At 33.2% G+C, this 21,114-nt stretch overlaps 1 protein-coding gene and 1 long non-coding RNA gene across 3 annotated transcripts; one reads left to right on the top strand and one right to left on the bottom strand.

The window, feature by feature from the left end:
* The first annotated feature begins 4,479 nt into the window (after window positions 1-4,479).
* On the top strand, window positions 4,480-10,013 carry LOC127725561 (uncharacterized). The gene is made up of 2 exons (XM_052232617.1): window positions 4,480-4,700; window positions 8,305-10,013. The coding sequence occupies exon 2, from the start codon at window positions 8,321-8,323 to the stop codon at window positions 9,389-9,391; it is 1,071 nt and encodes a 356-aa protein (XP_052088577.1). The 5' UTR covers window positions 4,480-4,700; window positions 8,305-8,320; the 3' UTR covers window positions 9,392-10,013.
* A 2,648-nt stretch (window positions 10,014-12,661) lies between these two features.
* On the bottom strand, window positions 12,662-19,280 carry LOC127725557 (uncharacterized). 2 transcript variants are annotated; one of them, XR_007993034.1, is made up of 3 exons: window positions 18,879-19,280; window positions 16,730-16,923; window positions 12,662-12,963 (listed from the first exon to the last, which is right to left on the bottom strand). It is a non-coding gene; the product is annotated as an uncharacterized LOC127725557 (long non-coding RNA). The 2 variants fall into 2 exon arrangements; XR_007993035.1 differs by lacking the exon at window positions 18,879-19,280 and adding an exon at window positions 17,834-18,060.
* Between the last annotated feature and the right edge of the window lie 1,834 nt (window positions 19,281-21,114).

The following is a 21,114-nucleotide window of genomic DNA, read 5'->3' as shown; positions in this document are numbered from 1 at the left end:
ATGATCAGAAAGACACGGTCAACAAAAACAAGGATTAAATCATAAATTATATTCTATATCATACAATGTTGGAGAGTGGTCATTTTTTAAGATGCACACTGATCCAGGTGAGAGACAAAGCCTCTTTTAATAGAGCCTCTCGTTTTAATAACTCATTTTTATTATACTTTCTATATTAATAACTAATAAAACCAAAGGCTCCCAAAGATTTATATTATTATAAAAAAAGTATTTGACCAAATCGCAAAAAAAAAAATGGATAAAATCATCATTCATTCAGGGGAAATGACTTATATAAGGAGTCTGTTGACAGTTCCGGCCAAGATAACTGATTTGGAGATCTTATTGTGTCGACAATTTTGCTTTTTTTTTTTTTTTGCTGTTTCTCTGTATCTATTATAATTTTTGCATAAAGAACACAAATAGAAAACAATCACAATAACTCCTAAAAAGGAGCTAGATGACAATTTCAGCCATGTTGACTTATGTGTAGATCTTATTGTGCTAAACATCTTTGCTTTTTACAATTTCTAGATCTATAATTTTTCCGCAATAAAAATTAAAAAAAAAAAATGGAGTAATAATTCCTGTAAGCCGTTACTTGACACTTTCGGTTATTTTGATTTATTTGTAGATCTTTTTTTGCTGAAAACTTATGCTTTTCACATACAATAGTTTCTGGATCAAAACGCAAAAAATGAACAAAATTATTCTTTCAATGACAATAACTCCTATAAGAGATTAATTGACAATTCGTGCATGTTGTCTTATTTTGTTGATCTCATTTGGCTGAACACTTTTGCTTTTTACAATTTCTCTCATTCTGTCATAGTTTCTGACAAAAAAGAGCTTAAAACTAGTTATCCAAGGGCAATAACTCCTATAAGGGTTCAGTTGACTATTCCTCCATGTTGACTCATTTGTATATTTTATTGTTCTGGTCATTTTTATTGAATTTATGATATGTTTATTCTTGTCATAAAACTTCGAAATAACAATAAAAAGTACTTTCTTTATAATCAGAGAGCTACTGCAAACCATCTCAAATAAAACGTGAGAACCAGAAAAGATATAGATCATATAATATGTTTTAATGAGAATCGTTTCTTTGCTGCATACTTAAAGGGAATGAGCACCGAATTAGACAAAAAAAGTTCTTTTCGTTTCAAACCTTATGAAAGCGGATTATAAAAATAACTAGCAGTCAGTTTGGTGTAATTTCGTCAAAATCAGCTAAAATACATCGCTGATGTTTCAACCTCATTTGAATGCGTATTATGTAATATTTCATTTGATTTTTAGTGGAGATCCGTTACACTTGTGTTCAGCATGTGGTTCATTGATTTAAAACAAAAGAATGTTTACACTGAAAGTGAAACAAGGGAGACACCAGGAATAACAATTTCTTTGACTCATCTGTCCCACAACAAAACATTCTTTCAAAGCGGTTTGTGGTTGTACCGGCCGACAAAGCAGCCAACAATGTGGTGGTGGTATGCCGTAAATACTACACGGACGTTCTTAAGAATGAAATTTTAAATTCTTCTACATTCAAGTCCGTGCGCTCCACAGAGAGTCATATAGTAAACAAACATATCATAACCACATCACAACTGAAGGCCTCTTCTGAACATTTGAAGGTCCCTACTATGTATTGGCTACCTAAATTATCAAATAGGTCGTTTCTATGTATGTTGGCGTTTGTTTTTTTTGCACTTCAGTGTTCCTGTTGTTCCTTGTTTTCCTCTTATAGTTGATGTGTTTCCCTCGGTTTTAGTTTGTAACCCGGATTTGTTTTCTCTCAATCGATTTATGACTTTTATGACACCGGTATACTACTGTTGCCTCTATTTACCTAAACTACACAAAAAAACAGTGAAATATCGATTCATATCGGCCTCTAGTAAGTGTTCTACAACTAATCTTTCAGTGCTTTTAACTAGTTCATTAACTACTAAAGAACTTATCATTAACTTTTGTAATAAAATTAATATATGATAATAGTGGAATTAACTATTTTTGGAGTGTAAAAAATTCTTTGGATGTTTTAGATAAATTACGTGCTTTTGATGGTCCTTTTGATTCTGTTGACAGTTTTGACTTTTCAACTCTTTACACTACACTTCCACACAGTCTTATTAAAACAAAAGTTTTCATATTTTATTAAATGGTCGTTTAGGAAATCTGAATTCAAATATATTTGCTGCAACTCATTTAAAGCCTTCTTCTCTAATGAGAAAGGTAAATATGCTAGATATACTTACTGGAGGTGTGATGAGATGATTGAAGCTGTTAATTTTCTCCTTGATAATATTTATGTACGTTTCGGCAATAAAGTTTATCGACAGGTATGGGAACCAATTGAGCCCCTTTAATAGCAGACTTGTCCTTGTACTGTTATGAATCATAGTTTATGACCAAACTCAATAAAGACCCGTCTACATTGCATTTAATTGATAAATTCAACAACACTTACCGTTATCTTGATGATATTTTTTCGTTAAATAATCAAGAATTTTCTAAATATACTGCCGAAATTTACCCAAAGGAACTTACTTTAAATAAATCAAATATAAACGGTAATAAATGTCCTTTCCTAGATTTAGATATTTCAGTTTTACACGGTAAACTCTACACTAAAATTTACGACAAAAGTGACGATTTTTCGTTTCCTTTTGTTAATTTTACTTTTTTGGACGGTGATGTTCCTTTGGCATCATCTTACGGTGTGTATATATCACGACTCGTTCGCTATGCCCGTGTCTGTTGTGACGTTTTGGATTACAATCAACGTAATCTATGTATTACTGGTAAATTATTAAGTCAGGGATTTCGTTACCACAAATTACTTAAAACCTTTCCTAAATTCTTCCATAGATATAAAGATTTGGTTTTGAAGTTTGGTTGTTCCTGTAGAAAACTTATTTCAAACGGGATAGCACATCCTCATTTTTACGGAGATGTTGTTTACCGAGCCCGGAAATTTAGAAACGATCCGGGTAAACTTATCGATCCTTTAAATAAACTTATTCTAAAAGGTTACCAATTCAACACTGTCATTAGATCTTTGTATATTGTTTTATTGGTATTAATATCGATTTTGTTATCAGTAAATTAAAATCAAACTAAATTTTATTTTTATATACATATGCACAGTCATGGCTCTACAATCTGTCGATACCTGTATCTTGGCATTGAACAAAGTCATGTTTTTCTCTGACCTCTTTATACTAAATCCATTTGATGTTGGATGTGTACTGATTGATATTTTAGTCTTAGATGCATGATTTTTTATTAGTTGTTATTGGCTTTGAACTAGCTGTCAGTAACTGCGAGTACTCTCAGATCTGTATTAAGTGTCATTTTGTTGTGGGGATGTATAAGTACCCGTCCACGTCCACTCTGTGTTTTTGTTTTATGTATTTCTATTTGTATCCACCTGATGAGTTAAGCCTTTTTCAACTGATTTTTATAGTTTGTTCTTATGTTGTACTGTTACACCACTGTATCAGGTTAGGCGAGGGTTGGTGCCTTCGAACGAGTTTAAGCCCGCCACATTCTGTATGTGCCTATCCCAAGTCAGGAGCCTGTAATTCAGTGGTTGTCGATTGTTGCTGTGTAACATATTTGTTTTTCGTTCATTATTTTGTACATAAATTAGGCCGTTAGTTTTCTCGTTTGAATTGTCATTTCGGAGCCTTTTATAGCTGACTATGCGGTATGGGCTTTGGTCATTGTTGAAGGCCGTACGGTGACCTATAGTTGTTAATTTCTGTGTTGTTTGGTCTCTTGTGGAGAGTTGTCTCATTGGCAATCACATCTTCTTTTTATAATTATACAGGTAAAATTATGATATTTATATATTTTTTTTATCTATAACATGAAATCAAACATACCTAGAAAAATCGTTATTATACAATTTCACGTGTTTGAATGTCTAAAATACGCACTAAATCATGATACATTAGTCTTTAAGACTTTTTGTTATATTAATATACGTTTACGTGTGTTATAAATCAAAATGTGAGAATTTGGGTCAAATCGGTGAACACGAATTTGACAGCTAATGCCCCTTTGAATGTAGAATTAAGCATAGTTTTTAAGATGTGTTTCACATAAAAAAGCTTTACGAGCCCAAAGCCCTTACAGTTGACGTAGAACAAGACAAACAGAAAAATTTTATTAGTGCAACAGCTATTCAAAATTAAGGTAAACACCTTCATCTTTAATTATCCTCAGTTTGGATGTGACTAAATTATCACCATGATTCAAGAATCTTAGTAAAGAATATTGAACAGCTGGATGTAAAATAAGTTGACAACTAAATAAAGGAATGTAATGTTAACTTTTTAATGATTAAAAATAAACGATGAGTAGGAACATTTAAACCAGGTTGAAATCGATTTGAAAATTCCTTACTGTAGTTATTTTCAGATATGACGTCTCGGTTTATAAATAAAGGATTTTTTTCGATAAGCAAAATATCGTTTTGAATATTTATTATTGTCAATTATCAGTTGGCTACGAATACAACACACTAATTTTTTAACATTGCATCAATGTTTAAATGTTTGTAATATTTTACGATTTAATTAACTGGTATTGAAAACACAAGGGCTGTTACTGATATTTCTCGATCCACTTTATAGTTTCGGAGAAATAAAAGTAAAATCAGGAGTATTAATATCTGTGCATAACAGGTAAGTGTTTCATCAAAACAAAGAATCTAGTTAACTTGTCAAACTCACAGGAACGTTGACTTTACCTTTTTTTAAAGGAGTAATTATACTTTTTGATGTGGGTTAACACGGATTTATATGGATACTATATAAATCCTAGGTGTTAAAACACATACTTTTCCTCAATAAACATAATCTAAATGAGGTCGAACGATTCATTGAGGGGAAACGAAACTGCTAGGTGTATCAGCCAATCACATAAATTTGTACAACCGAAAGTTGCAACTACCCAAAAGGAAACGTTACATTTGATTTATTGGTATATTATTATTTATTAAGAAGGATTTATATGCATGAATCTCCGTTCTCATCGATTAAATAATTTTTAATGCGTAAACATGTATAGCACGGTGACAAAAAGGGTAAGTTGATAAATTAAATGGACCGACCTACCTCGCTTATTTTGGTCTTGTTTTGATAAATATAATACATTTCGATTGAATCACGAGGCAAAAGTAGGTTATCGAAATTTAAAATCTCTAAAATTCCATCAAGAAGATACAAATCCAGACAAAACAAACAAACAACTGAGCGAACAGCATATCCTCAAACAGGAGTGAGACCGGATGTGTCGACAGGGAAAGTGTCTCCTACTATGCATGCATCACCCGCCATATCTTGACTGACTTCTAAAAATAAAGGTCGGTTGAAAACAAATCTTTACGGCAAAAGAGATGATTTTAGCTTCCAAATTGTGAACTACCCATTTCTTTGTAACAGCATTCCAGCAGCGCATGCATAAGGAGTATATATCTCCCAGATGATACGATATTCCAGGGCTTGTATTTCCTATCATGATTTCCGTAATATGGGTTTGCTGCTCACAAGGAAGCTATTTAACCTAGAGTTCCAAGTGTTGAAGTCGAAATCATCCCTTCTTAAATTTTAAGGACGCCATCACGAGTTGGTTGACCGTTATGGAATATCTGTTTCACAGATGACGACGGATATGTTCCAATTCACTGGCAATTGTCGTAACAACAATCCCGTCCTATTTTACCCGAATGTGACCTACCGAATACGCCTTATAACCGGGTTTGTACTTACATGAGCAACACGACGGGTGCACATGTGGAGCAGAATCTGCTTACCCTTTCAGGAGCACCTGAGATCACCCACAGCTTTTGGTAGGGTTCGTATTGCTCAGTCTTTAGTTTTATATGATATGTTTTGTGGACTGTTGTTTGTCATTTTCTTTTCTAGCCATGGGGTTACCAGTCTGTTTTCGACTTATGAGTTGGAACGTCCCTTTGGAAACTTATTGAATAAAAACTTGAAATGATATATAAATTTTCTCTAATTCTTAACCAACTTATACTTTTAAATAATTATAGTTCTGTGGATATTATTACAATTGTTCACTTTATCGTAAACACATGATACTTGGCATATTGAAAGATTAAATGACATAGACAATATTCTAATATGAAGCCACAAAAATAATCCAATATGGCCGTCAAATTAAAGATGGCCGACATAAGGTACTGGGAATTCAACACCATACACTTCATGGAGTCTACCAATATGCAAGAGTTCAGTAAATATTCAAGTTTGTATCAAATGAAAGTCCAGGGTATTAGATTTCTAAATGTTATTAGGGTTCACAACTTCTCACAATTGAAATATTTATCCCTACCCCATGAACAATTGGCAAAAATGTTAAAAATTAGGTTCTTTCAATTCATTTCGCTTTGGAAATTTTACTTTGAAATCATATTAAAATAAGCAGATGTGGTATAACTGCCAATGAAACAACTCTCCACAAGAGACAAAATGATATAGAAGTTAACAAATACAGGTCACCGTACGGCCTTTAAAGATGAGCAAAATCCATACCGCATAGTCAGCTATGAAAGGTCCCGAATAACAAATGTAAAACAATTCAAACGGGAAAACTAACTGTACGATTTATTTAAAAACATTTAACGAAATACAAATATAATATACAGCAACAAACGGCAACCACTGAATTACTGGCTCCAGATGATTGTGTCTCCATTGAGCCTCGATTAACGAACTGAAAGTACAACGACATCTACGCTTTCTAAAGTTCATAATACCAATCTTTCCTCAATAACATATGACCTTCAGAAAAATTGTGATGAGATATATTCAACCATCGATGTCAATTAGAATTAACAAAAAATGATGAATGCTCATGCAGTTTTATCTCGTTTACCTGTTCATTGAATTGAAAATATGTTTAAAAATTGTATCAAACATGTTTATAACTGTGTAACTGTAAGGGGATCCCAGCCTCCCCCATTTATTAAGTTCCTTACCGCCCAGTCCCGTCTATTAAAAAAGATTGGTTGATTGATTGACATAAGCAACAAAACAGACTATATATATATACATATAGAACAAAAATTTGCTTCCGCAAATTTGCAGATTTAACATTGTTGTGCTGATATTTAGAGTAATTATATAAATATATATATATATTAACAAGTCTAAATTGAAAACAACGTTCAAACCTATGATTGCGTTGGATAAAAACCGCAATTTTTATACGTGTCGTGCAAAACAAATTTCTTGGTAGAGGGGTCTAAATACAGCACAAACAACATTTTCCAAAAGACCAAAAAAGTGAAAAAGTATATTTTAACAAAACGCATTTGACTAGCAGGTCGAACAACGGATGTTCTTAAACCCTGCTGACTGCCATTGGCGATTGCCAAATATATGCGACGAGTATCTAAAAACACATATAGTCCCCGTTCGGCCTTTCTTTTGGGAAGGTTTAAGGTGTAATACCACCATTGTTTTCCCCTATTAGTCTTTGTTAAATTTGCACTTTTCAAAAAATTGTGCAGAATTTATCTTTGTTTCAAATAAAGAAATACTTGGCATGAGTAAAGGTTTTATCCTGTCCAGTACTGCAGACAAAATTTCACATAACATTTCATTGCATATAAGATAATAACCATCACTGGAAGTTAACCAATCAAATGACCACCCCTTTCATTCCTGTTTACAAGCTTTAGTGACCAAGTAACCTCAAGTTTCCAAAATATTTATAGAAACACCAAATAAAAAAATGGTGCTTTGAAACACCCAAGAAATATTTTTTTGAATCAGAATTTTTTTACTGCAATGAAATGCAGGATTAGTTTCCTACAACTGTCAAAATCAAGGGAATATTTTTTTCGACCCTTTTTCGTAATGCAAGCGGATGTGACGTACTATGATTTGGTGGTATTACACCTTAAATAGGAGGGGACAAATTTCTTCGTTCGTATCCTGAATATTGTAAACTTCTTCAAACTTACATTAGCTTAAACAATTGCTCTGGCTGAGGTTTCATAGCTTTCCAATTTCCTTAGTCGGGACGTGGTTTTTCGTTCTTAATTGTTTTGCTCGTAAATCAATCTGTCTAGAACGAGTCTCCGTCTCCTGCTCTGGTGGCCCAGATTCTACGCCATTGAAGCACCACCTCCTAACCCAGAGGTACTACAATATTTACAATATATCTTGTACTGGACATTGTGTCCTCGATATGCATTTTATCCGCGGTCCCCTTCGTGCGTATAATTAGTTTTTGTAATAGTCAAATCTTTTACAGAAATGCAAGAAATGGTATGGCTGACAGAAAATCAAACGGAGATAAAACAGCACCGGAATTTAAATCATGTCCTGGGATTGATGAAGTCCCAGATTTTCGAGCATTTATGGCAAATCCAGTGTTCTCACCTGTTTTGAATTACCTACAAAATGAAAATAAGGAAATCATTAAACAATCTAGAGATTCAGTCAGAGTATTTCAAAAGCATCGCATGTGTTCTTTAAGTATGTTCCAACAGTACCCAGACTCGCCAACAGCAAACAGGTATATTACAGCTTGGAATCATTTTTCTGTAGCTTCTCAAATATTTCAGGGCTACAAAAAGGATAAAGTTGAAGATTTGAAAGACTGTGAAATTCTTTGTACAGCTTTTGAGAATATCGTACATGGGTACATTTATGAAAATAGTATGTTTGAGCCATTTCGACCACCCGAAAATACTTTATCTCTCATTGAGCAATATCTTAGATTCAGACCCAACGACATTTTTGCTGAGTACGTTAAAGTTATCATTCGTGTGAGAGCCGCATACAATCCGGAACAAGGGAAGAATAAACTTTTGTCTGATTTTGAATCTGCAAAACTACGCATAAAAACTTCTGAAATGTTTGCGTCAAAACTCAGTTTAAACATAGATTCTCACCCGTTCCAACGAAGAATTCTTAGCGATGTATTTTATCATCTTGGTGCAAACTACGTATCTACAAGTCAACCTGAGCGAGCGCTTGATTCGTTCCAAAAATCGTATGATTTGGACGATACAAATGTTGGGGCACTCTATGGAATCGCCTACAATTACACCGAAAGTGATCCAACAAAAGCTATCAAGTTGCTCCTGCAATACATTAGTTTGGCCCCAAAATGCAATGACAAGTATCCGAATGCTTATTATATGATAGCTTCCGCATGTGTTGTGAAAGGAAACATCCAGGAAGCATTTCGGTACTGTTCTTTAGCAGAAGATGCAGAGAAAGAGCGACTACCTTTCCTTCCGCCTGTTACGATTCCTCAAAAGACAGTTATGGACACCGTAAAGCATATGTACGCACAGATGGAGTTATTGCAAAAACAAAAACCAATTAAATGAGAATTTATTTTAAGCACAAAATGTACATGCATCTATGTATTAACAAAGCTATAAAAAAAAAGATTGTAAGAGATCAAATGAAGAGAGAGTGTGAAAGTTTTTTTTTTTTTAGTTGAACCAAACGATATGTTAGGGCCCTCATTAATGTTTGTAAAGTCCTTGTTCATTCTTCTTTTGAAATATTTTATTTATTTGTGCAGCCGTTCTTTAGTAGTGTTTTTTTTTATGAAACGAGCTAACATGGCTGATATTTGCAAAAATGAGATACAATCGGCAGCATATGATAAAGTGTGTGACAATGACCTTAAAGACAGATCGATCCGGATTTTGATTAGTACTAAATGTATGGGGATATGGTTTACAAACATGATGAACAAACTAGCAACAATTAATGAAAGGTCGAATTTTATTTTTTTGCTGTACTACTACTGTTACAGTAACGTTGTAGATTTTCAAATATCTAAATGACTGAGAGAGAAAAATCGAAAGCTCTGATGAAGAGTTTGAGTCAGATTATAAAACATCTATAAGGCGAAGTGTTAATGCTTTTCAATTCAAATTCGAATTTTCAGTGAAAAGTAAATAAAAACAATGAATTGTCAAAACGTGAAAGGGGGGGGGGGGGGGGGGGGTAATTTGTATATATGAAGCCTGTCAGCTAAACATAACTAAATTTATTGTTGGTTTGTTTGACCAGAATTTATTGTCATTTTTATCTAAATTTCTTTAGTATTTGTGAGATCTGTATTTGTATTTTATGACCGGAGTTACAAAAATCTAAAACATGTGTTCAATCTATTTCTGTAAAAGAGGGAGTTAGTGATTAGGAGTCCCATTTGATCACAACATGCTTATTAGAAATATCATAACTTAGAAGTTATTGTTACAATTTGAAATGAATCTAAAAACACACGTGGTCATTTATATATGTATTTGTCTGTTTCAAAACGATTTAAACGGTGTAATTCTCCTGTTCATTCATTTCACACTTCAGTTCATTTTTTAGGGAATTATTCCAAATTTTCAAAAATTTAATGTAAAATGACGATTGCCATGGATACTATAAACAATCTCTCTTGGAAGATGGTCATTCCACCACTTGACTTTCGGGGCCTTTTATAGCTGACTATGCAGTATGGGCTTTGCTCAATGTTGAAGGCCGTACGGTGACCTATAGTTGTTAATTTCTGTGTCATTTGGTCTCTTATGAAGAGTTGTCTCATTGGCAATCATACCACATCCTCTTTTTTATATTCAATTTCTAAAACAGACAAATAAAACACTTATACCAGGCATAATTGTTTTGTTCATGTTTTATTTTAATTGCAAATTTAGAAAATATTAGTATTGTCGTATTTGGAGGAAAATATACTACCTTTTTTATTTACTGCAACTGATTATTGTATTATAAATAAATTTGGTGTATTTACTGTCTTCTGATTGGTTAAAAGTATTACCTTTATTTTCAATGTTGTCAATTTTTATGGCGACACGCCCACTCTGACGTTGTGTATTCATACGCCAACATGTGTGTACGTTGTTATTGTTAATATAAATAATATAAAAAGCTCTTTGAGCCTTATTTTTGATAGAAATTTATTTATAATGAATGGCTATTATTTATATTGAATTTATTGAACCATAAAATTAATTTTTGACTCTTCACATTTTACATAATCCGTAAATTCAAAATAAATAATAGCCATTCATTAAGTATCTCTGAATCATATGTTTGATTTTTTTTTTTGTACATCAAATGTGATACATGCATTGTATACAGCATAATTTTTAATTTGCATTCTCTGATTTAAAAAAACTACTGTTTCCTGTCTTATCAAATTAGTAAAAAGTAGATTTTGTAGATTTTTAGGCACTGCGTCTGTCTATTAATTTCACGTGAAAGAAGCGTCCATTGTCAAGTAAAACCTTTTTTCGCTCTTCAGAAATAGTTAAAACTTTTTAAAGGAACGATTTGCATTATACTGTATATTCTAGGAATTTTCGAATCATGTATTCGTAATGTCTACGTATGTCTTCCCAGAATACCCTGCATTACCATAAGGCACAGAGAATATCGCACTGAATCCCTACTTGATATCAAGCATTGCAAGCTGCAAAGCACAACGGACTAATGCATAGACACAGAATGTTTAGAAAATGAAAGGATATGGAGTAAAAGTACATGGGACAAAATCGCACACAATACATAGAAAACATTAGAAAATTATCAATGAACAGGGCTTTTATTCCTGTTCTTCATCTTGACAGTTGATGTAGGGTCTTCAACAATGAACGAATCATTCATACCCTACAACAAGGTCAAGACGGCCCCTACCGTCGACTTAAGCGGTACTATTGATAAAAATAAACCACAGTTCATCTTCTTGCTCCACACCCGCCTCGGAGTGCCAACTTGTGCGATGCTTGTGTACGACGGTTCTCCAGTCGAAAGCACCAGGGATACAAGAAAAAGGCAGTAATTTTGAAAGACATCGATCGCCTCTAAAATATGCCTTGATGTTACACTTGTCGGGAGCGGTCAATGAATTACATAATTTATAATTACGGGCGAGGTTTTCAACATATATTTGTCATACAACACTGGACACTTTTAATTTGCAAAACACTCATTTGCAAATCCGCCGCCGCCTCTCCTTAGAGCTACAGTGTCGTGTATATAACCAAAATGTGCAGAATTACATGGGATTCCATAAATTCATTGCTTTTCTGCTGTCATTATTATATATATTTTTTTATTTGATTTAGAAAAACATGGGATTTTCAATATCCCATGGGATAAGGCAAATCCCATGGGATTGACCATTATCCCATGGGATTTTGGTTAAATCCCATAGGATTTTTTTGGGTCCCATGGGATAATTGTAGTCCCATGGGATATTTGTTGTCCCATGGGACAAAAAAAATCCCATGGGACTATAATTATCCCATGGGATTTTTAATATCCCATGGGACAAAATAAAATCCAATTAATCCTATGGGATTCAAATTATAAATATACAGTAATGTGTATGTTACAATGAATTCTGTTTGGTAGTAAATTGTTTTAAGATGAATCTTTTTAGTTGAATATCTTTTTTTCCTTGGAAATGTTAATGCAATCATATTGTTCTATAATTGTTCAAAACTAAACTTTTAAACAACAAAGCAGATAATGTAAGTATCAATATATGTTTATTTATGAATTCTAGAATACTTTTTTGAACACACATTTTTTTCCCATTTGGAATCAATGAAAACTGTATTATTAGGCTTAACATACTAGTAGCTTTTTACATAAATCTAATTTTTTTTCAGGATATCCCTCCATCCAAAAAATTAATAGTTTCTTATCATCCAGCATTGTGTGATCTTAATGTATAGTCCACTTTTTTGGCCATTCAGCACAGAACATTGTCATTATTGTAGTTTTAATATCTTTAGATATTTAATAGAACTTCGATTCATTGACTGAGTGATGAAAATAATAACTGATCTGACATTTGTCTTTGAATTTATTCTGGTCTTGTTTCTGTGTTTTCTCCTTTTATTCTAAGTGATGAATTTCAATCCTTCTGAAAAAGAACCAATAAAATCCAAAGTTATGCATTATAAAAAATTGTTTGCATACATGTAGCAATAACATATGATTTTCAATAAAAATAGCTATGCGGTATGGATTTTACTGATTGTTGAAGGTTGTCCAGTGTCATCAGTTGCTAACCTCCTACATCCTTTGGTCTCTGATGGAGAGTTGTCAAATTAGCAATATACCACATCTTCCTATTCTAATATTATATAACAATCAATTTATGTATTCTTCTTTATAACATTTGGGTATTTTCCCCAGTTATATATATATATATATATATATATATATATATATAGATTAATGTTAAAACTTTAGGCAATTACAATAACATTCCATTTTTCACAAGAATTTGCAATATATTATACAAAACGCCAACAATAGAAACAGCACTTCTTTAAGCTTCTGAAGTTCTGAAAGAGTTCCACTTGTGTTTTATTTCAATGAGAAAATACCTTGAACTCTTTTGACATGTTGGAATTTTTTAACATTGATACAAAAAATTATATTGGTTTTTTTTCTTATTTTTGTGTTGTTCGGTTGCTGTCTCATTTTTATATATGGTTATACATATATCCTAAATCTTCTTTTTGTTAACACTTAATTATTAATAGTAAAAATGGGATATTTTTTATTTTGATAATCTCAAAACATTATTATTCTATCAAATAACTTATTTCCAAGTTCACAAAACACCAATGTGTCAGATATTAATTTTAAGACGTGTATAAACATGATCAACAAGCAGTTGACAGGATGTCATGCAAAAATCTCACTTATATTAAACTTTCACAAAAACTCCATACTCAGCGAGTACTATTAAAGTTCTTAGTACAGGACAAATTCCTAGTACAGGACACCATGCCTGGCAAACACTAGCATGTGTCAATGTCTAGTCAATCATGTAATCAGGCTCAAAATCTTAGTTTTGCACTGAATTTAAAAGTTCACCACATAATGAACATGTGTATGAAATTCAACTTCATGGTAAGCTATGTACCTTAACCTAAAACTTTAACCTAAGAATGTACTATAATTTCACATTATGACATTTCTATGTTCAGTGATCCATAAAATCAGGGTAAAAACAGTAAATGTGGTGTATAATGTATAAACAAGAGTGCACACGCTGAAATGTTGCGCCTTCTTTACTAATCATTGATATCATGTTGATAGTCCTAAATATAAAGCTTTACTACAACTATCACATAAACTCAACATGATCCAAGAAAATGAATTCAAGGTCATATAAACCCGACAAGAAATACATGTACACCTTACAATCATTCAATATACTAAATACAGTTGACCTATTGCTTATAGTTTCTAAGAAGCAGACTTAAACAAGAAAACTAAACATTGACCAATGAACCATGGAAATGAGGTGAAAATCTGATGAACCATGCCAGGCAGACATGTACAGCTTACAATCCTTCCATACAACACATATAGTTGACCTATTGCTTATAGATTAAGAAAAACAGACCAAAACACAAAACCTTAACACTGAGCAATGAACCGTGAAAATGTCAAATAAAACCTGCGAGACTGACATGTACATCATAAAATGTTTCCATACACCAAATATAGTTGACCTATTGCATTTAGTAATAGAAAAAAAGACCAAAACTCAAAAAATTAACTTTGACTACTGAACCATTAAAATGAGGTCAAGGTCAGATGACACCTTCCAGCTAGAAATGTACACCTTACAATCATTCCATACACCAAATATAGTAGACCTATTGCATACAGTATAAGAAAAACAGACCAAAACACAAAAACTTACCTATAACCACTGAACCATGAAAATGAGGTCAAGGTCAGATGACACCTGCCAGAAGATGTGGTATGATTGCCAATGAGACATCTCTCCACAACAGACCAAATGACACAGAAATTAACAACTATAGGTCACTGTACGGCCTTCAACAATGAGCAAAGCCCATACCGCACAGTCAGCTATAAAAGGCCCAGAAATGACAATGTAAAACAATTCAAACGAGAAAACTAACGGCCTAATTTATGTACAAAAAATGAAACGAAAAACAAATATGTAACACATAAACAAACGACAACCACTGAATTACAGGCTCCTGACTTGGGACAGGCACATACATACAGAATGTGGCGGGGTTAAACATGTTAGCGGGATCCCAACCCTCCTCCTAACCTGGGACAGTGGTGTAAAAGTACAACATAAGAACGAACTATAATAAAATGCTTTGCTGAGCACAGTCTGATACGACCGCAGAGGTCGATCCCTGAACAGTTGGGGCAATTTGGACACAATATTCAAGCTTGATACTGTCTGAATTTGGATTGTGATCAAATTTTTGACATAATATAGGTTTCTGACACAAAATAAATGTGGTCAAAGATCTTAAAAATCTATTGCGCAATACTTTCAATTGAAGATTTCTTCTTGAAACTTTTCAAAAAATTTGAAATTTCAAAAATATTGAAGAAAAAAAATTGGGAAAAAAAATCCTCCCCCCCTTGGAGTAATTACCCCCAAACTCAATCCAAGCCTTTCCTTTGAGGTATGGAACCTTGTAGTACAATTTTAGAGAGATCCATACACTTAAACACAAGTTATTGTCTAGAAACTAGAAAAATGCTTGTTTTTGGCCCCTTTTTGCCCCTAATTTCTGCATGTTTGGGGCAATTACCCCCAAACTCAATCCCAGCCTTCCCTTTGTGATATGGAACCTTATGGTACAATTTCAGTGAGATCCATACACTTACACACAAGTTATTGTCCGGAAACTACAAAAATGCTTCTTTTTAGCCCCTTTTTGGCCCCTAATTCCTAAACTGTTAGTACCATAACCCCCAAAACTAATCACAACTTTCCTTTTGTGGTATTGAATCTTCTTGTAAAATTTCATAGAGATCCATTCACTTAAACTAAAGTTATTGGCAGGAAACCAAATGTGTCTTCGGATGACGATGACGCAGACGACGACGACGACAACATCATAGCATTATACGAACGACGACAACATCATAGCATTATACGAACCCAAAAAAAATTTTGCGGTCGTATAAAAATCAGTTGAAAGAGGCTTAACTCATCAGATAGATAAAAATACTACAAATACAAGTGGACGTGGCCGGGTACTTGTACATCCAAACAACAAAAAGACACTAAGTACAGATCTGAGAGTACTCACAGTTACTGACAGCTAGTTCAAAACCACTAACAACTAATAAAAAAAAATTACGCATCTAAGACTGTTCTTGTTTACTGATCCATGAAATGAGGTCGAGGTCAAGTGAAAACTCTCTGAAGAGCATGAGGACCTTGCAAGGTACGCACATACCAAATATAGTTATCCTATTACTCATAATAAGAGAGAAATTAACATTACAAAAAATCTGAACTTTTTTTTCAAGTAGTCACTGAACCATGAAAATGAGGTCAAGGACAATGGACATGTGACAGACAGAATTCGTATCATGAGGCATCTATATACAAAGTATGAAGCATCCAGGTCTTCCACCTTCTAAAATATAAAGCTTTTAGGAAGTTAGCTAATGCCACCGCTGGATCACTATCCCTATGTCGAGCTTTCTGCGACAAAAATACATGAACATTTTAAAGTACTAAATTTTGAGTATATACATGTAAAACCACAAGTTACTAACTGAAGTTCATGGTGAACTGTAACCAAAAACTTTAAGTGAATACAATTTAGAGAAAGACAGATGAATGCACAAACACTATCAAAACAGAGCATAAAACTTACCGAACAAGATGTTTTACATTTATTCTTCAGAAGCAGGAAAATTGAAGTGTTTCTTTTCTTTCTCTGCCCACCATGATATAAACTTCAAATTCATTCATGCAAAATATGAAAATCTGCAAAAGTAGGACCTTGTATCTCAGCTTATCCACATTTTGACTTTTGAACTGCATTGTTCTTTTCATCTTGCTGGCAACCTAAACATGAAAAAAATGATAAACACATAATTCTGGATAAACTTCGTGTATTTATTTTTGTTGGTACAAACAATTTTTTCCAACTTTAAACGAAAACATCATCATTAGAAAGGACGTCATACTAACCTCCGAAATATTTAAACAAACCAAAATTAATACTTGATTAAGATTTTGTCATAAATGTATAGCATGGATACCTCTTATTTTTGAAGACCATATGTCTATTGCATACTTATATTCCTTTGTACAAGAGTATGCATATTAATATTAAAGATTGATTCTGAGGACTTTAAAATCAAAGACGTAGTGCCATTATCCCCTGAATTCATTACACTATACAATGCCATAAGGCTACTCCAAGTTGTATGCCAATCTTTAACATGTTTAATTAGCATGATTAATTTAAGTTTCATAACTCCATGTGTACACTTTGAGAATCTTACAATACTTTTTATTCTGATTTTCAGAACTTATTGTGAGGTTTTTATTAATGCGACTGAGAGCTGTATTGCATTCTTATATCTAATACATATTTATGAGCTGAAGACTACCTCCGGGTGCGTGACTTTCTCGCCGCGTTGAAGACCCGTAAGTGGCCTTCCGCTGTTGTCTGCTCTTTGGTTGGGTTGTTGTCTCTTTGACATATTCCCTATTTCCATTTTCAATTTTATGTATGCAGATTTTTCTTAAATCACAATAATCAATCTCACATTTTTGTCCATTATTCAAAATTAGCAAAAATTAATGCACACAAAAATTAACATTGTTAAAGCTTTTTTTTTAAATTCAAAACAGTTGCCCAAAACCATTAAATTCCTTGTTTGATTTATTTTATATTATTCAAAGCCTTTTATAGCTAGCTAGATGGTATAGCTTTTGCTCATTGTTGCATTTATATTGTTACCTATACCTAACTTGTGCATCATTTGGTCTCTGGTGGGGATAGGCCTACTGAAGAAGGTTCAACTTGGAATTTGCTGGATAATGAGTATTTATCCAAAAATGTAGAAGAAAGATATTCATAACCAAAACCAAAATTATGCTGAAATTAAAGATGTAAATTGTCTGTAACATGTTGTTTCATTTTTATTAGTGAGGTACTGGTGACCTGACAAAATTTATAAACATGAACTTTTGAACTATAGGAGTTACCCTACTGGAGTTTGGATATAGGCCCATTCGCCCTGATTCACATTCAACCTTAATTACTTGTTAGCCTGAATAAGTTAATATCTGTTTGCCCTGGGTCCATCCGCCCTGATTTTAAATTTTATTTTGTTATCTTGATGTATAATGTTTATTTTTGAATAGAGTATGGTAAAGTTTGTAGAAATTTTGCTCAATATTTATATTGTATTGCTACTACCAGATAATTTACATTATTTTCCTTTGATTTGTACTATAGAATACAGGTATAAAATTTTTAATATAATACAACTAATCAACCAAATTTTTTCAAGAAAAGGGGGCCCCAAACTCGTGTCCCCCCCCCCCCACTTAATCGGCCTCTCCTTTAAAAAACAACTGAAAACCATTATAAACTGCATGTATTTATCTTAATTGAAATCAATTTCTTGAGTTTCTCATTTAGCAGATCCAGAACTTTTCATAAGGGAGGGCCGGCTCCAGTCATGCTTTAGTGATTCCCTAAATAATCAACCAAATTTTTCCAAAGAAAGGGGGCCCGGGCCCCCAACCTCCCCCCCTGGATCAGCCTATGATATATGTGTTTATATATCTCTCTGATATCCCATTTCAAATCAAATGTGTATTAATAAAACTTTACACTAGAAAAGTAAGGGATAGTTACTCATTTGGGAAACTTTCAAATTCACAGCATGCCGGTGCCCGTGTTTTCATCACCCTCGTTGTATTGCGGAATAACGATGTAGGCAAATTGAGAAAAACATCGTGTCTGTGGTTGATAGTAGTGTGTGTGCATTAATTTTCTATACCTTCTTATTTAATATTTTTCCAATTTTGAGTACTGACGGCAAGTGTTGTAACGTATATAGTGTACCAATGTCTTGAGACCAATGTGCTATTTACAAGTGCGATCGAGGAATGCAGGGGAAAGAAACTTATCAATTATGTTTATTCTTAAGACAAAAATGAGCCGCCGTAAAATGAACCGTGTCGAGGAGGTTACTGACACGTAATAGGGCAGAGACATATATACACATTTGTGTATATATGTCTCTGTAATAGGGTCATCTCTCGAGAACATTAACTAGTACATTGATAATTTACTATGCAGTCAGTATCCCGAAAAAAAAACGTATGGATGCAAAACGCTTCAGTAGTGGTTTCGGCTGACTACTAATACGTGCACTTTGTCTCAAAATATCCCGGCAGCGTTAAAGTCGGTCAGGATCTTGGGAAGGGGGGGGGGGTCTTCTTTTTCTGTGTTCTTTATTTTTTTTAGCTATATTTCTACAAACTTACACTTTTTGATCATTACTCTCTTTCCTCATATTTTAGCATTTCATTATTCTTTAATCTTTATGGTTTGCCCGTTATTCTCTATTCTGTTAACCCCCATCCATACCCTCTTATGTGGACTTAAGCTTTCGGTAGTTTATTTTATCCTATTTCTGTCTATGTGAATGTAAATACTTTATTTATCACAAAACAAAAACTTAATAAATATTTTTTTATGAAGTCCTCACCAGTTGCGGATCCAAAAAATGTCATAAGGAGGCACTTACTGTCATGCATAAAGAGGGGGCACGCTTCAGTGATTCTCTAAATAATCAACCAATTTTTTCCAAAAAAGGGACGGGCCCCCATGTCCTCACCTTAATCCACCTCTACCCCTTCCCACTTCGTATCATTGAATTCAGATTCAAGATCTCTCTGATTAAAGTAAGTAAGTAAGTCACATTTGCTTATATCAGTTTTTTGAATTGAACTGGCGGATAGTTGTTTCATTACCAATCATACCACATCTCCTTATTTTTTATATATACGAAAGCTTTATTCCAATTTTTAGGTGTATTGATGAATGTATAAAGATGCAGCGACTGTGTAGATACATTTTAACATACAGCACAAGAGATGCAGATTATATAAAACTTATAAGTCGAAGACAATCTAATTAAAATATAGATCTCGGATTTCGTTATACTACGTTATACTACATACGAAGTATAACGAAATCCGAGATCTATATTTTAATTAGATTGAAGTCGAAGACATACTGACAACGCCATGGCAAAAACTTAAAAACGACCAAATGACGTACAACAGTCTATAAAACTTAACTATAGCATACAAAACGCAAACATTTAAAACACATAACAGGCACCCAGACAGTCAAATAGAAATTTAAAGAATAAATAATTTGTAAAGATTTTCAACTAGGCCTACAGCTATATTTTCTTATCATCTAACAGTAAACATAGTTTCTGGTACTATGTGATAAGTCATTTTTTCATGCAGACCCAGTTTCATTGATACCTTACCCTTAAAGTGGTTTTATGCATATCAGCCCAGATTGTGTGTGTAATTTTATTAAACAATTCAACAATACACGTTCTAAACAGGTTAAATTCAATTTACAAATTTACAAATTCAGATCTACTGGCATTCAACACCCAATTACTTACTTGCTGTATATTGTCAATCCCTCAACATCGTGAATACGCCATGAGAGGTGTTGGCTATGTTTGATACAGGGTGGCGGCTTCGAAGCGTAGAAAAAAATCCAGGTAAATGAAAGTGTAAAATTTTGTTGTTGAAAATTTTAAGTACTAAATTACTAAATTTGTACTTAACTCCGTTCTACGGGTAACATGGTTGTTTGATATGAAAATAGGATAAAAAGCATCCCGAAAAATTATCACATTATAAGTATTCGTAAATGGATATGAAAAAACTTAACAAGGAATAAGTATCGGTAAACGGACAGAAAGTCGCAGTACAAAAGTTTAAATTAATTATTTTACAATTGTTTAAATATATGAGAGAAAGTTCTTGACGAATTGACTTTATTTATAGATGGTTTTTAGTTGAGGAAATGATTAATTCGCTTTCAAATAGTTTTTTTTTATCATTAACTTATAAAAAGGAGACATTTTTGACAGCATGAAGCCAGTTAATTACCAAACCACTTTGGCAGATTGTTTTCTTAACAATCATTGTTCAATATTAATATTCAAAAATAAATTTTGTTTACAAGTCCGTTTCCTT

The sequence above is a fragment of the Mytilus californianus genome, unplaced genomic scaffold (genome assembly GCF_021869535.1).
Source record: "Mytilus californianus isolate M0D057914Y unplaced genomic scaffold, xbMytCali1.0.p SCAF_15, whole genome shotgun sequence".
Classification (NCBI taxonomy): Eukaryota; Metazoa; Mollusca; class Bivalvia; order Mytilida; family Mytilidae; genus Mytilus; species Mytilus californianus.
The sequence above is the reverse complement of the archived record's forward strand: the minus strand, read 5'-3'. Positions and strand labels throughout refer to the sequence as shown.

What these genes read in the sequence shown, in the direction of transcription:
- LOC127725561 (XM_052232617.1), top strand. Translation starts at nt 8,321, where the DNA reads ATGGCTGACAGAAAATCAAACGGAGATAAAACAGCACCGGAATTTAAA.